This window comes from Lactuca saligna, chromosome 2, assembly GCF_052625555.1.
Source record: "Lactuca saligna cultivar CGN05327 chromosome 2, ASM5262555v1, whole genome shotgun sequence".
Classification (NCBI taxonomy): domain Eukaryota; kingdom Viridiplantae; phylum Streptophyta; class Magnoliopsida; order Asterales; family Asteraceae; genus Lactuca; species Lactuca saligna.
Genome location: NC_136418.1, coordinates 132,046,622 through 132,067,279, shown reverse-complemented (window position 1 = coordinate 132,067,279; position 20,658 = coordinate 132,046,622). Strand labels below are relative to the sequence as shown.

Genomic DNA, 20,658 nt, shown 5'->3' with positions numbered 1-20,658 from the left:
CTATCATCACGTTAGAGATTGGTGATAGTTAAATGAAAAAGAATAAAGATTTTGAAAATAATCAGTTAAGTTAAACATGAACTGTTACCAAACTAACCTACAATGTAACACGATGCTCCCTTTTTATGATTCAATTTTGATTTGACTTGCTACTCTGCAAATTCAATATTGGTATCGAATCATATTCTGTCTACTGGTTGAAATAATCTATGAGCTTCATTCAGTTCAAGAACTTAAATAAAGCTTTAGACATTAACTTGAGTTATTTAAAAATTTAGCATTCTTAATTTTTTCCTTCAATTTCCCCAAATATGGGCTCAGTTCCTCAAATGTTCTATAAAAATGAAACAACAAACAAACAATTAGTGATTCCTTGATATTTGATACCTTCTCTCCTTTAGAGAGATTAGTTCTTCATCTGACCTCTCTTACAGAAAGAGCAACATTATCAATAGAAGGAAAGGTCATAAATTAGTAAAATGGTCAAATTAATATGAATATGACGTCACATAAACTTCTAAAAGCTAACTCGATTAAATTGAATATATAGTACCTTCATCTGAGCACCAAGAGCCGAATTAGTTGCTTAATTATTCTAAAACATAGTTGGGATGCATTCTTGAAGCAGATCTTGATGTAAAACATCTTCTTACTTTGACTCCCCTTCACCCTTGCATCTAATAAAGCATTCAAAATGTAAAGCTTTGATTTTGAACCTAAAATCCCTGATTCGGTTCAAATTCTAATCCCCACCCACAACCATTAAACCCATCAACTTCAGCCTTAATCATAAAAAGAAAATCTGGTAAACCAAACTATTAAAATTTAAATGAAACACAAACCAGTACTCAAAAAAAGAACCAAGAAGGAGTATGCATTTACTTTGTTACCTTATATTCCAACAAAAATTATTGATGTAGATAAGGAGAACTTGAAATATCATAAGAATTTTGCTAGTGTTCTGCAAACCCTAATCACAAAAGGTAAAAAAAATTGAAACCCGTGGATAGAGAAAATACATGGAGTAAGGACAGTAAAACATCGTTGATGTAGAGGGAGAAAGAGAAACACCTCAAGATCTTCAATTAATTCCTTAGGGTTATCACTACGTTTCTTGCTAAGTAAACATCGTTGATTAGGTCGAGATAAGAGGGGAAAGAAAGGGAGAGTAGCCAAAACGGGTGCAGACACAGGTTAGTAAACAGAAGGGACTGGTAGAAACACAATCTCGCCTTTACTAAGTTTTCCTTCACTGAATGTCCAAAACTAAACATATACCGTACCTTCTCCAATTTTGATTTCTTATTCATGTTGGCATTTGTGAGGGCAGAGAACGGGTGGAGACGACAGTCATATGCGGTTCATAATGCGAGGATGAAAAGTGGGTGCCGGTGTATTGCTGGTGTGATTGTAACGTGGGAAGAAATAGAAGTATGTCGGTAGAGGGGCACCATTAGAGGTAACGATGGCATGAGGAGGGTGGAGGCAGCGGCAGCATTAGGAGGAGGTTGGTGGTTACGGAGGCCTGCCGTAGATTGAATAGAGTAAGGAGGGAGACGAAAGATTTGGGAGACATGGTGGCGGACGATGTGTAGAGGATTTTAGGTTTTCACATAAGGATCTAAACCCTAAGTTACAAATAAGATGCGTGTCTATACATTTGCAAGCTTAATAAGTTGTACCTTTTAATTTTCAAGAAAGATGTAATATGCTTTATTTATATATATATATATATATATATATATATATATATATATATATATATATATATATATATATATATATATATATATATATATATATATATTCTTGAACGTGATTAATGAAAAGTTTAAGTCTTCGATTCTAAAACATAATACTTATAACAAAAAGAATTGTAGATATACAGTGATTCTTTATTAAGTTTTTAAAGTGACAATACAGCTATGTTATAATATGAAAACAGATGAGATCTAGAATACATTTTCTGACTCAGAAAAGATATTTAAAGAATAATCCAACGATTTACAGTTTACACTTCACATATTAAGCCACATGCTTAATAGTTAATAGAACGACACCAAAGGATCGAGAGAACTTACTGAACGATTTTCATAAAGCTTTCCAGCCTGTCATCTTCAACAACGTTTATCTTCAAATTATTCATATCACTTTCATAATCCATCCACAAATACGACGTCTCTTCATCACATATCACTTCTTCCAACTGCAACAATTTGCTCATCGACTCCGGCAACTCTTGTAACCCATGGACACCACTCATCTTTAGAACCCTCAGGCTGCATAGTTCTCCAATTTCATCAGGTAGTAGATTTATACTCAAACAATCAGATAGATCAAGGAAGCTCAGATTATGAAGACTTCCAATCGATTCTGGTATTTCTTGTAGCTTTGTGCAACAATGGAGGTTGAGGATCTCAAGATTGGAAAGATTCCCTAACTTTTTAGGAAGAGCATCCAGTTCATGGCAATTGGTGATGCTGAGATTCTGGAGGTGAACAAGATTACATAATCCTGAAGGTAGTTCCATCAAATCATAACAACAATCAAATTCCAGATCAGTGAGATTTGATGGAATATAAGGAGACTCAGTGACGCCGTTCATCAAAGCATCACCTATCTCACACATAACAAAGGAAAGTTTTTGAAGAGATGGCAATATGAAGAGTGGTTGAATAGAGGAAGAAAATGAAATATGTTCGAATTTGATGCTTTTTACATTAGCGAAAGAATCTGTCAATGGAAGATTGAGTAGTTGACCAGCATAAACACAGCAGGTACTCGAATATCCATCTGCAGAAAGGGCAACAACTGATGAATTGTCTTCCAATCCGGAAATCGCAATTGAATCCGTCATACTAGTGTTCATCGTTTTCTTCTGCACATCAATCTGGAAGAACCTCAAGAGCTCGTTGTTCAAACGCATCAGCTTATTTGAATGAAGAACTTTTTTGTTCATGGTCTGGCAATTGATGCTGGAGCACTTGACGACGATCTCAATGCCATTCCGAAGATAAGAGATGAACTTTATCGTCTCTTTCTCATGATGATCCAACACCTTGCTTAATCTCCAGCTTTCATAAAACACCTGCTCGATGCTTTTTAGGGTTTTTTCAAGGCGTTTGAGAAGACTTTTGAATCTGTGAGTTTGTATAATCTGCCCTACAACATATACTGCTTTCTGTAATTCACCCAATACATGTTGTAATGGAGTCTCAAATACTACAGCCATCGATGATTACAAAAAAAGCTGAAACACCGATTACGATTTTTTGTTAACTGTGAAGGGAAATTTGAGATTGAAGAAATTCAATTGATTTCGATGAAGGTGTTATTAGTGAATAATATGTATATATCATCTCGCCTCGCCTGCACTGAATAAACGAAGATGTTTCTTGCAGATTACATCGAATCTTCCATTCACGCGATCATATTAGGTACGTGTAAAAGATCAAGGTTAAATTTGTTTATAGATACTGAAATATACGCTGTAATTTAACGAAGGACGAAAAGAACAAGGAATGTTGACACTAGCATAATTAAAATAATAGTCCTTGGATTATGCTGAAATATGTAATTTCTCGGCGTCTTGTAAAATATTTCAGTTTTTATTAACTCACTTTTAGGGTTAAAAGTGTGATTAAAGGCGCGTGCCTTTCATAAAGGGTATTAATGTCTAAAATACAAATCTAATTAAATTGTCATATATGGTTTTTATTTGGAAATATCAAATCTTATAACACGACAAAATAAGGGGTTAAAACTTAACTTGAACCTCCTATAACTTACATGTTTAATTTTGAGAAGACAAGGGCAAAGGGTAATCTTGAGAAAATTTCCATTCAAACATAGAGGTTATTGAAATGGTAAGAAGATTAGGCATAAAGATTGTACTTAAATATCTTGATTCTTAATTTTAAATATAAGGCCCTCTTTAATTTGGGTTTAAAAAAAAATATAAGAATATAAATATAAAAACAATATATATATATATATATATATATATATATATATATATATATATAGAGAGAGAGAGAGAGAGAATATACATTACAGCCCCACCTAAGCTTAGGTACTAAACTTCTAAAATATGCCGTTTTAACATGCTAGATATACTCGGTTTGGTTTCACTTGGTAAATATATCATCATTCACAACATTTCTTTCATTCATTATCGTTTTACCATCCCTGCTTTCTTTCCTCAATTATCGTTTATTACTTCAACCAAGTGAACATTACTAAACCCTAAACCTAAACCCTAAACCCTAAATTTAAACCCTAAACCCTAAATCTAAACCTTAAACCCTAAACCTTAAACCTAAATCTAAACCCGAAACACTAAACTCTAAACCTAAACCTAAACCCTAAACCCTAAACCCTAAATCTAAACCCTAAACCCTAAACCCTATTGTATCGATCTTGAATTTATATCTTGAAGTATTAATAGTGAATACATTAACCGTAATCTTTATATAGTAAAACAATGTATTTTCAAGAGGTTTAGTACCTAAGTTTAGGTGGGGCTGTAATGTATATTCCCTTTTCCCATATATATATATATATATATATATATGTATATATATATATATATATATATATATATATATATATATATATATATATATATATATATATATATATATACTAGTTTATAACCCTTGGGAACCACGGTTATAAAATTAATTAAACTTTAATAGTTAAAATTTAAAATTATTAATAACTTATTTTAAATAAATTATTAATTAAGAGGTTGTTTTGGTTATATAAAATTATAATAATTGATTTAAATAAATATGTAAAATTATATCATTTTATAATTTGTATTATTTTAATTTTAATTTTTATTCTAATGTTCTTAATTTAATGTAATTAGAATGTGAAATTTAAAATTTAAAATTTGAAATAGAGAATCAATATGTTGACAAATGGTATGTATTAATTATAAGACATAATAAAGTGAAACATGACAAAAGAAAAATAAAATTTTCATTAATTATGATGCTTAATATGATGGCACATATCAAAAGGAGATTAAAAACTACTCTTTTATTAGAATAGGGATATATATATATATATATATATATATATATATATATATATATATATATATATATATATATATATATATATATATATATATATCATTATTCTAATAAATGAATAATTTCAATCTTCTTTTGCCAAGTGTCACTCTAATACAACTTCTCATTAATATTATATCATGTGTCATATAAATATATTAAACAACTCATTTCAAAATTCAAATTTACACTTTCTAATTATATGTTAAATTTGAAGTTATAATAACTTTAAAATTTTGATATATCTTTTAATTAATAATTTATTTAAAATAATTGATTAAAAATTATAAAATTTTATTATAAAAGTTTATTTAATTTTATAACCGTGGTTCCCACGGGTTATAAATAATATATATATATATATATATATATATATATATATATATATATATATATATATATATATATATATATATATTAAAGTTATCCACCTCTTAGGAATAGTAAAGTTCCTAAGAGGTTGGCATAAATGGTCCCTTTATTATACCTTATATTGCAGTTTGGGATTGGTTTTGCGTTGCACGTCCCATCGTGCATCTTATCGAATTTGCCACAAAGACTGTGGCCCTACTGGCTCCTAGGTCTATGATCTGACACCTTAGGTTTCTTGCATGCACTCCTTGTCTAAACCCCCTCGGGTTTCCTCTTCCTCTCCATCTCTAAATCCAACTCTTTCTCTCAAGCCCTAGCAATCATGTCCGCCAGCGTCTTGCAGCTGGAGCGACTTACAAACTGGTGGATATCACTCTGCAACATCTCATGATATCAAGCCTTTTTCATCTCCTCATCTGCCACGTACCGCGGAACGAGAAGGGCCCTCTCCCTGAACATCGTGGTGATCTCCGTCACCATCTCAATCGTCTGCTGGAGATCCTGGAACTCCTTGACATGCTGTTGTACCTCAATAACAGGTGCAAATTCGGCCCTGAACCTAGCCAAAAAATCACTCCAAGTCATCGCATCTAGAACTGCATCATCTCTAATGGCTCGTCTGACATCCTCCCACCAGTCACGTGCCCTGTCTTTCAGAAGACAGGACGCAAGTCGAACCTTGTCCCCCTCTGGACATCTACTGGTGTTGAATGCATTGGCGACATCCACCAACCATCTGGTACTCGTAATAGGGTCTCGAGCCCCATGGTAGTCAGGAGCTCTACAAGCTCTGAACTCCCTGAATGTCAGTGTGCGCGACACCATCATGGCCGACACCTCGATGCGGAACGTAGTCAATCTCTTATCTAGAATCTACAAAATACCCTTCTTGATCGTGTCGAAGATCACAGCAGTCTGATCCAAGATACGGCACGTGATCTCAGAGAAGATGAACTCCCTAGTTTGGTCGTCTAGTTGCCCAACTCATGAGCCTGAGGCTGATCCTTCACCGGTGCTTGAATTGCTGACTGGTCTAGTGCGTAGTGTCATCATTTTGAAAAACAACGTCATAACAACATCAAAATACTAATCATATCTTGAGGGATCACATATACTACAAGTTCCTTGGATTCATCTTAACCTTCCTTGACTCGAGTACAGATCCTCTTCTTGCAGTAGTACGGGTCCATACTACCTTCCACATTTATACGTACTTTCCTTAAGAACTGCCTTGACTCTACCAAGTCCCTTCTACTACTACTGCTTCACGCGCTAATCTCATCCTAGGCTTGCCCTAGGGTAATCACCGACCCACTCTCCGCCATCAGATGCATAAGAAGTCCCTTCTATCTCCCCTAACTAGCTCGCGAATACTATTACATATTACTAAGACTAGATAATTCTTCGAATGAGAAGTCCTACCCTACAACGATTGGACTCAAAGAAGAGTTGCGCAATAGAGCTAGAGCTAACATTCTGAAATTATTTAGTCCTCACAATATGTAACTTAACATATTCGTTTACTAGTTAGTAAAAGATAACTAGAACGCCTAAAAGCACAAAGCAAGCAGCATTCGAGCATCGAGTAAACATAATCAAGCATATCTGATTCAGGATATCCGTGACTAATCTGTACTAGCATGTAGTTCATAAAGGTGAGATACATATAACAGGAATATAAGTTATCCTTCTTAGATTCTTAGCCCTAATCTAGCATGGAGTTCTCATAAATTTGATACACATATAACAAGCACGTAAGGCATCCTTCCTAGATCCTTAGTCCTATTCTAGCATGCAGTTCTCATAACATATCATAACATAAACTTGTATGGGTAATTTAGGAGCACTTACTTGAGCTTGGCTGATTGCATGCACCATACCCTTTCTATTTTTAAAATTCTTTTCTCTTTTCAAAGTTCTTTTTACAAAACTTATTTTCCTTTGAGAATTTTCATACCAAGTCCTTAGTTTGAGTTCAGACATACTCGAGAGTGTGTCGGAATCCCTCAAAACAAGGATTTGATACCAACTTGAAACATCCCAAAAATGCAATCCAAAAATTTCATTTTGATTGATTATAAAAACCATAAATACCATTTGTCATTTCACAAAAAAACATAAGTAATATATCTCAAATCATCAATATAAAATACCGTATCAAAATCATGTGCTAAATATTAGAGTCTAAACGTCCCAGGCTGAACCTGTGGTGTGTGCCATGCAGTCATCCTGAGCTCTTCCCCTTGCTAGTGGAAGTACCTGAAATCAAAACTAGAAATTGTAAGCACGAAGCTCAGTGAGTCTCCCCAAACAACTACATACCATACACATAATCACATAATAACATACATTGGGCCTTGGCCGCTACATCGGGCCCTGCCCGGCATCGGACCGAATTCCAGCATCGCCCCGCCAGTATCGGGCCTCGCCCGACATTGGATCGAAGTCCGACATTGATCCTTACCCGGCATCAGACCGAAGTACGATATACATATAACATAACAACATACATATAACACATAAACATATAACATAGACATATAAACATTCCTCGTGCTTGCCCTGACATCGGACCGGAGTCTGGAACACATAACACATAACATATAAACTAAACCTTCCTCGGGCTTGCCCCGACATCGGACCGAAGCCCGGAACACATAAACAAACACATGCAAGAATCACGAAGAAATCAAACATACAAACATTCCTCGGGCTTGTCTCGACATCAGACTGAAGTCTGGAAACATATAACTACATCGGGCTAACCCCGACATTGATAACATTCATAAATGGGCTGGTCTTTGTGCCTTAGACCCGTTCCTACTGGAAGAGGACTCACCTCTCAAGCTGGCTGCAGATATCTCAAGTGAGGAATCTCCGATGGCTGCTCCAACGACTCCCCTGCTATAAATGCACAAGGAATACTTGGTCAAAAACTGAAAATCCTTCTAAGGTTAAATAACCATTTTACCCCTTGATCTAATTCAGACCATGACCTAGGCCCAATTCCTTCTAATCTTTCCAAACTCACTAATGACCAACTAATGGCCTAATTTTCTAAATTGGGCCTAACTCCTCAAATGGGCCTTCCCCTATGCCCAAATATGTCCTTGGTCCATTATCTGACTTTTAGTAACCCATTTCAACCCAACATCTGCTAAGCCCAATGATTGGCCCAAAGCGAGGCCCAAATGTCGCAAAGCCCAAAATGTGAGGGTACGTTGAGCGTACTCCTCTGTACGCTACGCGTACAACTTGCATGGCTTCGCTGCGCATACTTGCGTGTACGCTTCGCGTACTACTCTGTTAAGCCATTTTCTTCAAAACTGCTTAATCCCTTAAGGCACTAAGTCCAAATTATAGATCTGAGTCCAATAACCCATCATAACCCATAAAGCCACTTACTTGATGGCTTGCAACCTATCAAGAAAGACCAAACTTGGAATATAGCAACTAACTTCCATGGAATGACTCCAAACTCGTGCATGGTCATAAAAGGACCTTAAAGGTCGAGACTTTACTACTTATGGGACATGAGTATTACTGAGAGTGGCACCTCTTGGCCTAGAAACGAACTTGAGTCATAAAGGCCCATTCTTGGAACTAAAAAGACCCCAAAACAACACTACACTAGATCTAAGTATTCAAATAGAAAGTTGAAAGCTTTATACCTCCAATGAGCCCCAAAAGCTAATGTTATGCTGGATCTATGAGCTCAAGATACTCAAGTTCCACTTCACTATCTTCTCCTTCCTTCTTTAAAGCTTCAAATCTCCAAACAAGCTTCACAAGGCCAAAACACACATAAGAATGAGAAAGGGAGGCTAACTAGGGTTTCTGATAATGAGGGGCTGGTAAGGAGGCTAGGGTTTCTTTCATAATGTGGTACTTATATAGCTTAAACCCTAAAAATTAGGGTTTGGAATCTTCCCACGTACGTTGCGCGTACCCCTTGGTACGCTGCGCGTATGTGCATGCGTCCCCCATATCCAATGCTCCTCTACGCCCCATGTACACCAAGGCTATGCCTATCGTACGTCTTTTGGGCAGCCCATCTACACGGCCCACTTTGCTAAAGTCCAACTCAATAATTGATTTATCCAATTCATAGCCCAATAACAAATAATAAGTAATATTAAATAATTATTACCTCAAGTGATGGACGTTACAATTAGGATGAAGTTTATACTAATCCCACTAATTGTCATTCCATAAGACAAGTGATTAGAAAGTTCTTTTTCTAAGTTGGAGCTATATGGAACTTTAAGAGCTTAAGAACCATAAACTAAATGCATCATAGTTTGGAACTAGCAAAATTCAGTTGTTGTTGAATCTACTCAATGGTTGACCAGAATCTAATAAAACACATAGAGATGCATTCATGTATGATCATCAAGTATGGGCTTGATTAATCTTCCTTGATATAGTTTGACTATAAAGAGTAAGTGAGTTTTCAAGGGAGAAAACATACATGATTGAAAATATTCTTAGATTTAAGCTAACATCTCAAAGTAAGAATCATCTTTATTATAAGATAATTACATAGTGTAATTTGATTATAAATCAAGATGACTCTTGTGTTTTTCCACAAAGCTAGTGGGAGCGCAATAACATTCCTAATGTTATATGTAGTCGACATATTAATTCATGGAATAAGGATCTATATAAATAGACCATGTCAATTTAAAGGATTAAGTAAAATTGCATTAATTGTCAAGAATCTTAAAGGAGCTTAAGATAAAGGACTCTGAGAGATTCATCTTGTCAAATACCATATGACATTATTTTGAGTAAGATCCTAGTGAAAATGTTTTTGAACTAGATAATATGATTGTATTTTGTATGCTGATGCAATTGGAGTAATCATATAAGTCATGGTTATGCATAAATGCCAAATAAGTTGTATGCTTAGAGCATGATGAATGATACTAGTATAATCTGAGAACAAGTCCTTGTGTGACTTATAGGAATATTCCAAAGTAGTTTTGAGAACTAGAGAAATATTCCTAGTCTATAGAGTATTTTGAAAGAAAGCTATGTTTTAAGTTGCTCCACACATGCTAAATTTTCAAATAGATTGAGATGATTTTCAGTCACAATCTGGTGTGTCATCATAATGAATGAAGAGATAGTTACATAAATAGTGGTTCCATGTAGATTTTAATCATAGTTACACATCAGAGTAAGAGTACCCCGCGGTTTGGAGAACCACGTACAAAGAGGCTTAATGTATAGTTCATTATGACTATGAGTAATCACATTACGCAAGTATTGGTATCTAAGTCATATTCAAGCATCTAATTCATTCTCAACAGTTTTTCTTTATATATTAGTTATACATATATAACTGAAAAGGATTGTATTCACAAAGTTTATATAAATCAAGTTTGTCAAATCTACTTGACAAAGCTCCATCATTAGCTAAAGCATGAAAGTCAAGCTGGTACTATACGACCTTGTTGATATAAGTAGATATATTTGATTGAAATTTAGTATTTGGACATTGTAACAGTACAAGCAATATATATTGTAATGAATGATATATTGGATGAGTCTTTTATTAAATAATTGTTGTGTTCTATATTAGGATGTTTAAATCCTTGAATAACTAGGTTATTCTAAATGTCTATAGTCATTTATAGATGTGGGAGCATCTATGAGATAAGACTAATATGAGTGGATTGGTGGATTTTCATGGAGATGAAAACAGCAAAGAGTTGTTACCAACTTCATAGGTACTTGATTAGGAGAATAGGTATTGGACTTGACCAACATCAAAACCACTATATGGATCATAGTCAAGGGTGATGTTTTGATCAAGGTTGCATCTTTTTGATCTTAGTCCTGAGATACATATTAAGGAATTGCAGTGTAGGAATTTTTGTGCTTAGACATGGTTTAACGTTGTTTCATAAAAATCAGCCATATGGCTATCGTTGGGTATGACATGAACTGCATTGATAGGCATATATAGTCAAGATGATCTTTGTATTCTTAGACCTGAGATGCATATTTCGGACTTGAAGTGTAGGAATTGTTGTGCTTATACATGGTTTAACGTTGTTTTGTAAAAAGTAGTCATTAGGGTCCTCGTTGGGTATGGCATAAACTGTGTGGATGGGCGTACATAGTCAAGATGATCTTTGTATTCTTAGACCTGAGATGAATATTTGGGACTTGAAGTGTAGGAATTGTTGTGCTTTGATATGGTTTAACGTTGTTTCGTAAAAGACAGTCATAAGGGCCATTTTTTGGGTATGACATGAACTACATTGATGGGCGTATGTAGTCGAGATGGGATTTGTCCTTCTTATTTGTTGAGAGAATGAAATCTAACGCCTTAGTTCAAGTTGAATAGTAAATGAGATTGATCATGATCCATAACTCATGTTCAACATAATGTATGAGACAAAGGAATAATTGATACCATACCTGTAGTAACAATTGCAACTTAGAGCTCCTAGAATTGGATGTTGATGAGATGGTACCCTTCATATGTTTTTAAGGGAAATAGCCTGTTGCTAAACGTCAGCTACTGCCTATGTCAGTCTATGATGAATCTTGTGCAAGTGGGAGATTATTGGATCTATATGCTCAAGAATCATTATAGAGTGATATTGCTAATAATATATGATCCTATAGGGTCACTTTAGCATATAGATCCAACTAGCATTCTAAGTGCCTTACTCTTGATGGTGGATACTTTTAGAGAAGATCATACACTTTGATCTTTTGTTATCTTCATCAACACCCTAAAACCAAGTGGGTTCAAAGGCTTCAAAGGTTATTTATAAAACATCCTATGGTTGGTTTTATTTCATTCTAACCTATTTAAGTGGATCCATGATGGTTCAGTTTTGTATGAACTAAAAATAAACTTGTTATTTTTAAATTGTTCCATTGCTGGTTTTTGTGAAAAACAAAATTTTATTTCGTATCAAAACCTAACAAGACCGGTAGCGATCCTCGACAGGAAGACAAAGACCTTGAGAAACAAGGTTGTTGAGTTGGTAAAGGTGCAGTGGAAGCACTGCAACGGTTCAGAATGGACGTGGGAGCCAGAGGATGAGATGAGGGGCCATTACCCAGAGTTATTTTTGGCAGCGGACTTCGAGGACAAAGTCTGATTCAAGTGGGGGAGAATTGTAACGCCCGAGTCGCCAGGTATGAAATTGATATATTATTCTAGTTAATTCCATTAAAATGTGGTGAATGGGTTTATGAGTATGCTAGGCGTACATTATGTACTCACGACGTACTCCTTGCATGGGCATCAACACGGTGATCCCAACATAAGTTGGGCATACCCAAGCCAGGGGCGAACCCTAATTTTTAGGGTTTGCGTCCTATTTAAGGTCCTTATGTTCTTAGTGTGCATCACCCTTTCAGCCTCCATTGCCTTTTAATGCTAATCTCGAAACCCTAGACATATTGAGTGCGTTTTGAGCTTACTTAGAGTGTTTGGGTGTTCTTTTATGGTTTTGAAGAAGAAGGAAGTTTGAGGAAAAGAAAACGAGAAAAAGGAGCCTGTAGATCCAGAGTTTGTGCATCATTTCTAGCCTATTGAAGGTATAAGGTCTCAAACTTGTTCATTCTAAGCTTAGATCTAGACTTAGGGAAGATTAAGTATCTTTTGGTCCCCACAACTTGGTCTTTTGGACTATGAGTATCCTTTAGGACTCTTGGAAGTTCATGGAGTCATAAAAAATCATATGTTGGAGGTTAAGACTCAGCCATGCATGTGTTAGTGACCAACTAAGAGATTTCGAGGGCTTAATTCATTATTTGAGTCCCAAATAAAGCATGAAAGAGCATAAAGTTTAAAAGTTTATGGTTTGAGACACTATTATGAGCTTGGATCTATGTTTTAGACGTTAGAGCATAATGGATTAAGCTATGTGTGCAAGTTGGTCTGATTGACCAGTACGCCGGGCGTACTCTAGAGCATGCTGAGTGTACTGGGATAGTGCCCCGATTTTGGATCATCATCGTACGACAGGCGTACGAGCGATGTACGTCGTGTGTACGCAGTCCGTGGAGTTAGGAGATTTTTTGGCTTAAGTATTGTTGGGTTTTGACTTGTTTAGGATTGGGCCTTAGGCCCACCTGTTGTAGCAAGACATTTGTATGCTTTTGGCCATATCGGGCCTTAAAGGCCTTGTAGTTGGGCTTGGATGCCTTTTTGGACTTGTTTGGATTTGGGCCTCGATGCGAGGGAGGCCCAATGAGGCAAGGGTGAAGAAACCCTTTTTGCCTTACGTCACGAATGAGGGTTTGGACTTTCAGGTTAGAATATTGGCCTAATTTATAATTAGGTTTTTATACTTGTGCCTTAGGGAGAGGATTTCGCGAGTCATCCGTTGAGTGCTATTTGATACATTCAGTCTGAGTTGAGTTTCCTTCGTTGTACCTGTAGGTCAAAGGCACCATTGTTGGCCCACTAGTTTATGATGTAGTATGATGATTGTCTTCGTGAAAATTTTCAGTTATGCTTGTGTTTTCTTGATGAGTTTGTGATTCATTGTTATGATATTATATGGTAGTGGTAGGGGTGAAATAGACCGAATGGGATGGAAAGCAGCCATATATGCTTGACAGTATACGGTTGAAATAGATGAAGGGGACTAAAAGCACCCATGTATGCTTGGATGTATGTTGTATGGTATGCGGTAATTTGGGTGAAGTAACTAATCTTTGTGCTTACAATTTTCAGTTTATGTTTTAGGTACTTCCAGTTCGAAAGGGGAAGGTCCCGGCTTGATCGCACCGCATCACCCTATGGTTTCTACATTTTGAGATTTTAGGTATTTGTACTCTGATAACATGTTGCTATGATACACTTTTGATTATTTTGATATTAGTATCGTATAATATGAATGAATTTGAAAACAAAATTTTATTCGTATTTTTGGGATTTTACAACACATTTAGAGATTGTGAAGATTTCTATATTGCCTACACTTTCACTGCTCGCCTAAAATCTTATGGGGGAAAGGTAATCAGATTCTATGATCATCGGTGATGATTTTTTTTGTTCAATTGGATGATCATCATCTTGGAAATTCACCCATTTTACAAAACACAAGTCTATAAAAAAAATTAATTGGCCGAATTGAACAATCGTTAAACTTTTTATGCTCTTGTACACTACTTTTATGTTATCTTACAAGTTACAAAGCTATTAACACGATCGACTTCTCTAGATTGGCTTCTTTTACTTAAAGAGAACTGTTACAAAGATCATATTGTCAAGGAATGATCTTAGCACAATAGAGAAGAAGAAGTGTAACATTCATAAAATTCTCAAAAATTTAAAACTTTTTAAGCAACCCAAAAACCAACATTTTTTTACAAATTGTTTTCAAAATAAGTTTCATATTAGAGAAATCCCAAAATCATAAAATCAAAACATGAGGAGGTGCACGACCACGCCTTTTCCTTCCCACGATCCACTGAGGTACTTGAAACACAAATCAAAACTGTAAGCCCAAAGCTTAGTAATAGCATGTAATGAATCCACAACTTTACAGACCCCAAGCACACAACATAAGTCTGGCTTACCCTAAGGGCCCACAGCTTATGTCTAGCTTGCTCCCTTGCCTGATCAGTCAAGAGGCTGAACACCGCTAATCCCTCAATATGAGTCTAGCATGCCCTGCACGCCCCTCAGCTCTTATCTGGAATACTCATGAGTCCTCAATATGAATCTGGCATACCCTGCCTGGCCCTCTGTTCATATCTAGTATACTCCAAGGTTTGTTGGCTACAACACAAAGCAGTACTACCTTAACCCATCCACATAATATGTCGACATATAACAGATAATATCACAGAGAGATAAACATGCAATTCATAGGTAGTCATATAGGTCTACCAGACTAGCATATCAAAACTAGCATGCATATGTATATCATACTCAACATATAAAAAATATCATGTTATCAAATCAATGGGTTGGCCTTGGTGCCTTCGACCCAAAAGTATATTGAGGACAACTCACCTCTCAATGTTGAACTGAACTAAAACCTCCAACTGCTGACTCATCGAAATACCGAAATATTACCAGAAACAAAAAGTAAATCTACAATTGGGATAGCACTCTTAACTAAGGGCCCGCACATAGGGTACTTGTCCACTTCACCCTTTCCTTAAATGGGCCAAGGCCCAATTCCACATCTTAGATACAAAATCCCAATTACTTAAAGGCCCATAATTAGCCCAATTTTCCAAATTGGGCCCAAATCCCTTATTGGGCCTCACCTGTCACGCCCCGGTCGTCGGCGGAAACACCGGGCGGTGTAACGTCATTTCTCGTATCATAGTGATCAATTTCCTGAAAACACATGCAAGTTAAAATACATCAACATAAAGTTGGTGAGTTCACTTGTTTTGACTCTAAGTAGAAAGAGAACTTTTTCTCAATTTAAAAGTATAGTTTTAAAAGTATTGTTTTGACTCTCCAACATTTAGTGAGTGAGTGAGTGTGTGTGTGTGTGTGTGTGTATATATATATATATATATATATATATATATATATATATATATATATATATATATCCAAGGTATAATGGTTTAATTACCAAATAAGTAGTATACCTATAAGTCTCGTAGAAATGTTTGTAATCCCATACAAACTAAGGTTGCTACGTATATATCTTATTTCAATTCTATACGATTAAAACTGCTACTTATCAATGTATTTCAATTCTATATGAGTAAAACCGCTACGTATAAATCTATTTTAATTCTATACGAGTAAGTTGAATAGGTATAGTGGTCTACTTAATATACAAGTAATATACCTAGTAGATTCTTATACTTAGAGTACAAGTCTTTGGGAAACTTATACTTAACATTCATACTTGTATATCAATAAAGTATAATGCTTCTAAAGTTGTGCTACAATGAGTCTGTAGTTGCGACTGTATGAATTAGTTTTATACCTCTTATTATTATTACAAGGATCACACCTTGTGGTAGTTAAAAGGATCACACATTGCGGTAGTACAAGGATCACACCTTGCGATAGTACAAAGATCACACCTTGCGGTAGTACAAGTATCACACCTTGCGGTAGTTTTCGCACGCTTCATCGATGTCGGAAGGTAGTAAATTAGGCAAGTTCATCACCCGAATACCGTTGGATTGGAGCTAGTAACCACGGGTGGGGTTGTCAACCCGTATAGATCTATAGTCCACCGTAAAACCGTTTGGGTTGTATCCAACAACCATGGATAGGGCATTAACCCACATAGATCTATACACAACTTTCTCGCTCACACGGGATTAACGGTTACAGGTCAGAGGACTTCCACTATGATCCGCAATCTTAGATGATGAATACAATAACTCATGTAAACTTTGACGATGTTCTGTAGTTCTAATAACAAAACCATTTTCGTGTCTAAAACCCTAAGTTACTAGACTATGCTTTTAAACATTACTCCTTACTTCATAGCATTTAGGTAGTATAACAGCTATAACTTGAGGTAAAACCAGGTTTAATCTTGACATAAAACCAACAATAATAACATACTTAGAAATCAATATATATGACTCTTAAGTATAGCATCGAGACTATATCACACATAGTATATATAGAACTCCTAAGTATAACTCATGGCCTACATTAGTATAATAACATGCTAATAAGCTTACGATAGTTGTATGTTTTAAAAATATCACATATAATTTAGGTATATATGAGGCGAAACAACTATATCCCGGTTAATATAACTATATATCTTGATACGAACATACTATCATATAAACATAATATTAACTTTTATTCAATATTTAGCATGTGTTTTCCCCCGAAAATATTAGAAAGTGGGGCCGTGAAACTCACCCTAGTAGCGTGATCTACAGAATCTAAACGGTCAGAGGCTCTTCATAGTCAAGCTCGAGAAGGGAAATTTCCTTCGGAAACGAGAGAGAGGTAAAAGAGTTGGTGTAATGAATGAAAGGGCCGAACTTGCTATTTATAGGGCGTTCTGGGGCCATTCACGTCGTGAACATGATAGGTTCACGTTGTAAACTTCCATGAGTCATCCCATATCCTTGACGCGGGGTTTCTAGCTCCGATTAGTGTTTGTTGACTCCTCACGTCGTGTGAAATAAGTCTCACGTCGTGAATCCAGTCAAATTAGGGTTTCTGACAGCAACATCTTTAGAAGGCCATAACTTTTGCATACGAACTCCGTATTTGATGTTCTTTATATCCACGCGTAGGTAATTCTGAGTAATACAACTTTCTTTTAGATTCCAATAGTTAATTCTAAGCCTATTTTAAATTCCTCTTGTTATAGAGATTTTATAGTGTTAGAGTTTATCATAACTTCTTCACGCGAAGCCAGATTTCGACGTTCTATATATTTTTGGAATCGTATAAACATATAATTTAATTTATACTATAAAGTATGTATGAAAGTTCATATTTGTATTAGAATTTATCATGAACTACATAATAAGTTTATCACATTACTAGTTTAAAAAAATCACATTACATGATTGGTATAATCACATGTGAGTGTTATTGACCTATTTTGACTATTGTTACATTCTCCCCCCATTGATAAAATTTCATTCCGAAATTTATTTTGTACTAGATACCACCGAAGGGTTCTGCATAGCTTCCCTACTTCCTATGACGATTGTCCTACCATAGCCTAAGTTCCTTGACTCCTTAACTTTTGACATTCCTTCTTGATATGTCTAATTTCACCACACTCAAAACATGCTCGTCCTCCATCATAGCAACTTTCAGTGTTTGTTTCTTGATTTTTTGTTGAAGTTGTTGTGCTCCTGCAATAATTGGTAGTGTGTTCCTTCTTTTTGCACTTCATGCAAATATAACAGTCACCTGCGTGCTGATGGTTGCATTGACTGCACCATGAACAGTTACCTAGCTGATGATGATTACACTGAGTGTACCTTGGGAATTTTCCAGCATACTTCCTTGGTTGTACGGGTATTGTTGTTGTGGCTGCATAATTAGTTGCCACATCTTGTCTCTCCTTAGATGATTGTATGGAATTCTTCCCATTAAATTTGTGCTTGTTCGTTCCAGATTCAGGAGCCTCAGCTATAAATCCCACTTGGATTTTTGTACTGGTTAGCTGATGAGCTATACACTTTGCACTCTAATATGTTTTAGGCTTCGATTAGATCACCATTCTTTTGATTTGCGATGCTAGACCCGAGATATATCGCTCGATCTTCTTGTACTCTGGGGTAACAAGTACCAGACACATCACCGCAAGATCATTGAATCTAACGGTATAAGCACTTATCTCTGAACCCTTCATCGTTAGGGTCCACAATTCTTGTTCCACCTTATGTATTTCCTCTTTTGGACAATACTCCTCTACTAGCATCCTCTTCATCTCTTCCCATTTCATGGAATTGGCAGCATCGATACCCATTGTATTCACATGGCTGTTCCACCATGTAAGTGCCGCATCAGTGAAGGTACACACAACAAATCGTACCTTACATTCGTCCGGACAGAAGCTTATTTGAAGTAATAATTCTGCCTTTTTAATCCAATAGGTCAAGCTAACAACCCCTTCCGTTCCATGGAAGCTCTTAGGTTTGCAATCCATAAAATGCATGTAGGTACACATTCTGGCGGTCCCTACATTGCCTTCATTTCTAACTCCTCCTCTTGTGACATTAGCTAGAACTACAACAATTCTATGAGCTAGGATTTCTTCAAGTTCTGCTAAACTTATTGGAGGGTTTGTTTCTAGTGGTGGTTACAGTTGTTGTTGTGGTTCTGGTCGTTGGTTAAGGTTTAGACGAGCGCTTCTTCTTCTAGGCATTTTGTTTAGTTCCTATACATTTTAGATCACCAAGCGTTTAGTATATAAAATATTACTCCCAATTTAAATAGTTCATATCATCTGATCATAATAAAATATAGTCGTACACATACACCTAGTTGTGATAAGATCTATGCACATATGAACTTTAGTTGGAATATTTGATCTAAATCCTTGAGATAAAAAACATTCCGGGTATTTAGGTGTATTATCATCGTGGGTCTAAGTCTTCATATATGACTCTATATTTATTATTTGTTGTATTCATGCTATTAATTATTGTTTGTTACTTCAGAGCTAGCTGATAAGGCACCGGCCAGTAAGGACAGTCGGAGGGCAGAATGATTTTAGCATATAGCCATTTTGAAATTCAGCAACCTAAGCGACATGTCTATCCTGTCACCGCTCTCTTAAGTAGTGCTTTAGTAGAAATAATTAATAATACTTTATATTGTAGGCTAAGGGATATACCTAAACCTAACAGAGTAAGCCCTAAACTAGTCGTGCCTTCCTAAGAAAGTACTAATTCACTATAGTTAATAGCTCCGATACCAATCTGTCACACCTCGGCCATCAGCGGAAACACCGGGTGGTGTAATGTCATTTCGCGTATCATAGTTATCAACTTCCTAAAAACACATGCAATTTAAAATACGTCCACATAAACTTGGTGAGTTCACATGTTTTGACTCTAAGTAGAAATAGTACTTTTTCTCAATTCAAAATTATAGTTTTAAAAGTATCATTTTGACTCTCCAACATTTAGTATATATATCCTAGGTATAATGGTTTACTTACCAAATAAGTAGTATACCTATAAGTCTCGTAAAAATGTTTGTAATCCCAAACAAACTAAGGTTGCTACGTATAAATCTTATTTGAATTTTATACGAGTAAAACTGCTGCGTATAAATTCAACTCTATACAAGTAAAGCCGCTACGTATAATCTATTTTAATTCTATACGAGTAAGTAGAATAGGTATAGTGTTCTACTTAATATACAAGTAATATACCTACTAGATTATTATACTTAGAGTATAAGTCTTTGTGAAACTTATACTTAACATTCATCCTTGTATATTGACAAAGCATAATGCTTCTAAAGTTGTGTTACCATGAGTCTGTAGCTGCGACTGTATGACAGAGTTTTATACCTCTTACTATTATTACAAGGATCACACCTTGTGGTAGTTAAAAGGATCACACATTGCGGTAGTACGAGGATCACACCTTGCAGTAGTACAAGGATCACACCTTGCGGTAGTTTTCACAAGCTTAATCGACGTCGGAAGGTAGTAAATTAGGAAAGTTCATCACATGAATACCGTTGGGTTAGAGCTAGCAACCACGAGTGGGGTTGTCAACCCGTATAGATCTATAG

The 20,658-nt window shown here is 35.8% G+C and overlaps 1 protein-coding gene across 1 annotated transcript; it reads right to left on the bottom strand.

The window, feature by feature from the left end:
* Positions 1–1,874: 1,874 nt before the first annotated feature.
* On the bottom strand, positions 1,875–3,338 carry LOC145031651 (uncharacterized). The gene has a single exon (XM_078980251.1). It carries the CDS (start codon positions 3,230–3,232, stop codon positions 2,078–2,080), a length of 1,155 nt encoding a protein of 384 aa, XP_078836377.1. The 5' UTR covers positions 3,233–3,338; the 3' UTR covers positions 1,875–2,077.
* Between the last annotated feature and the right edge of the window lie 17,320 nt (positions 3,339–20,658).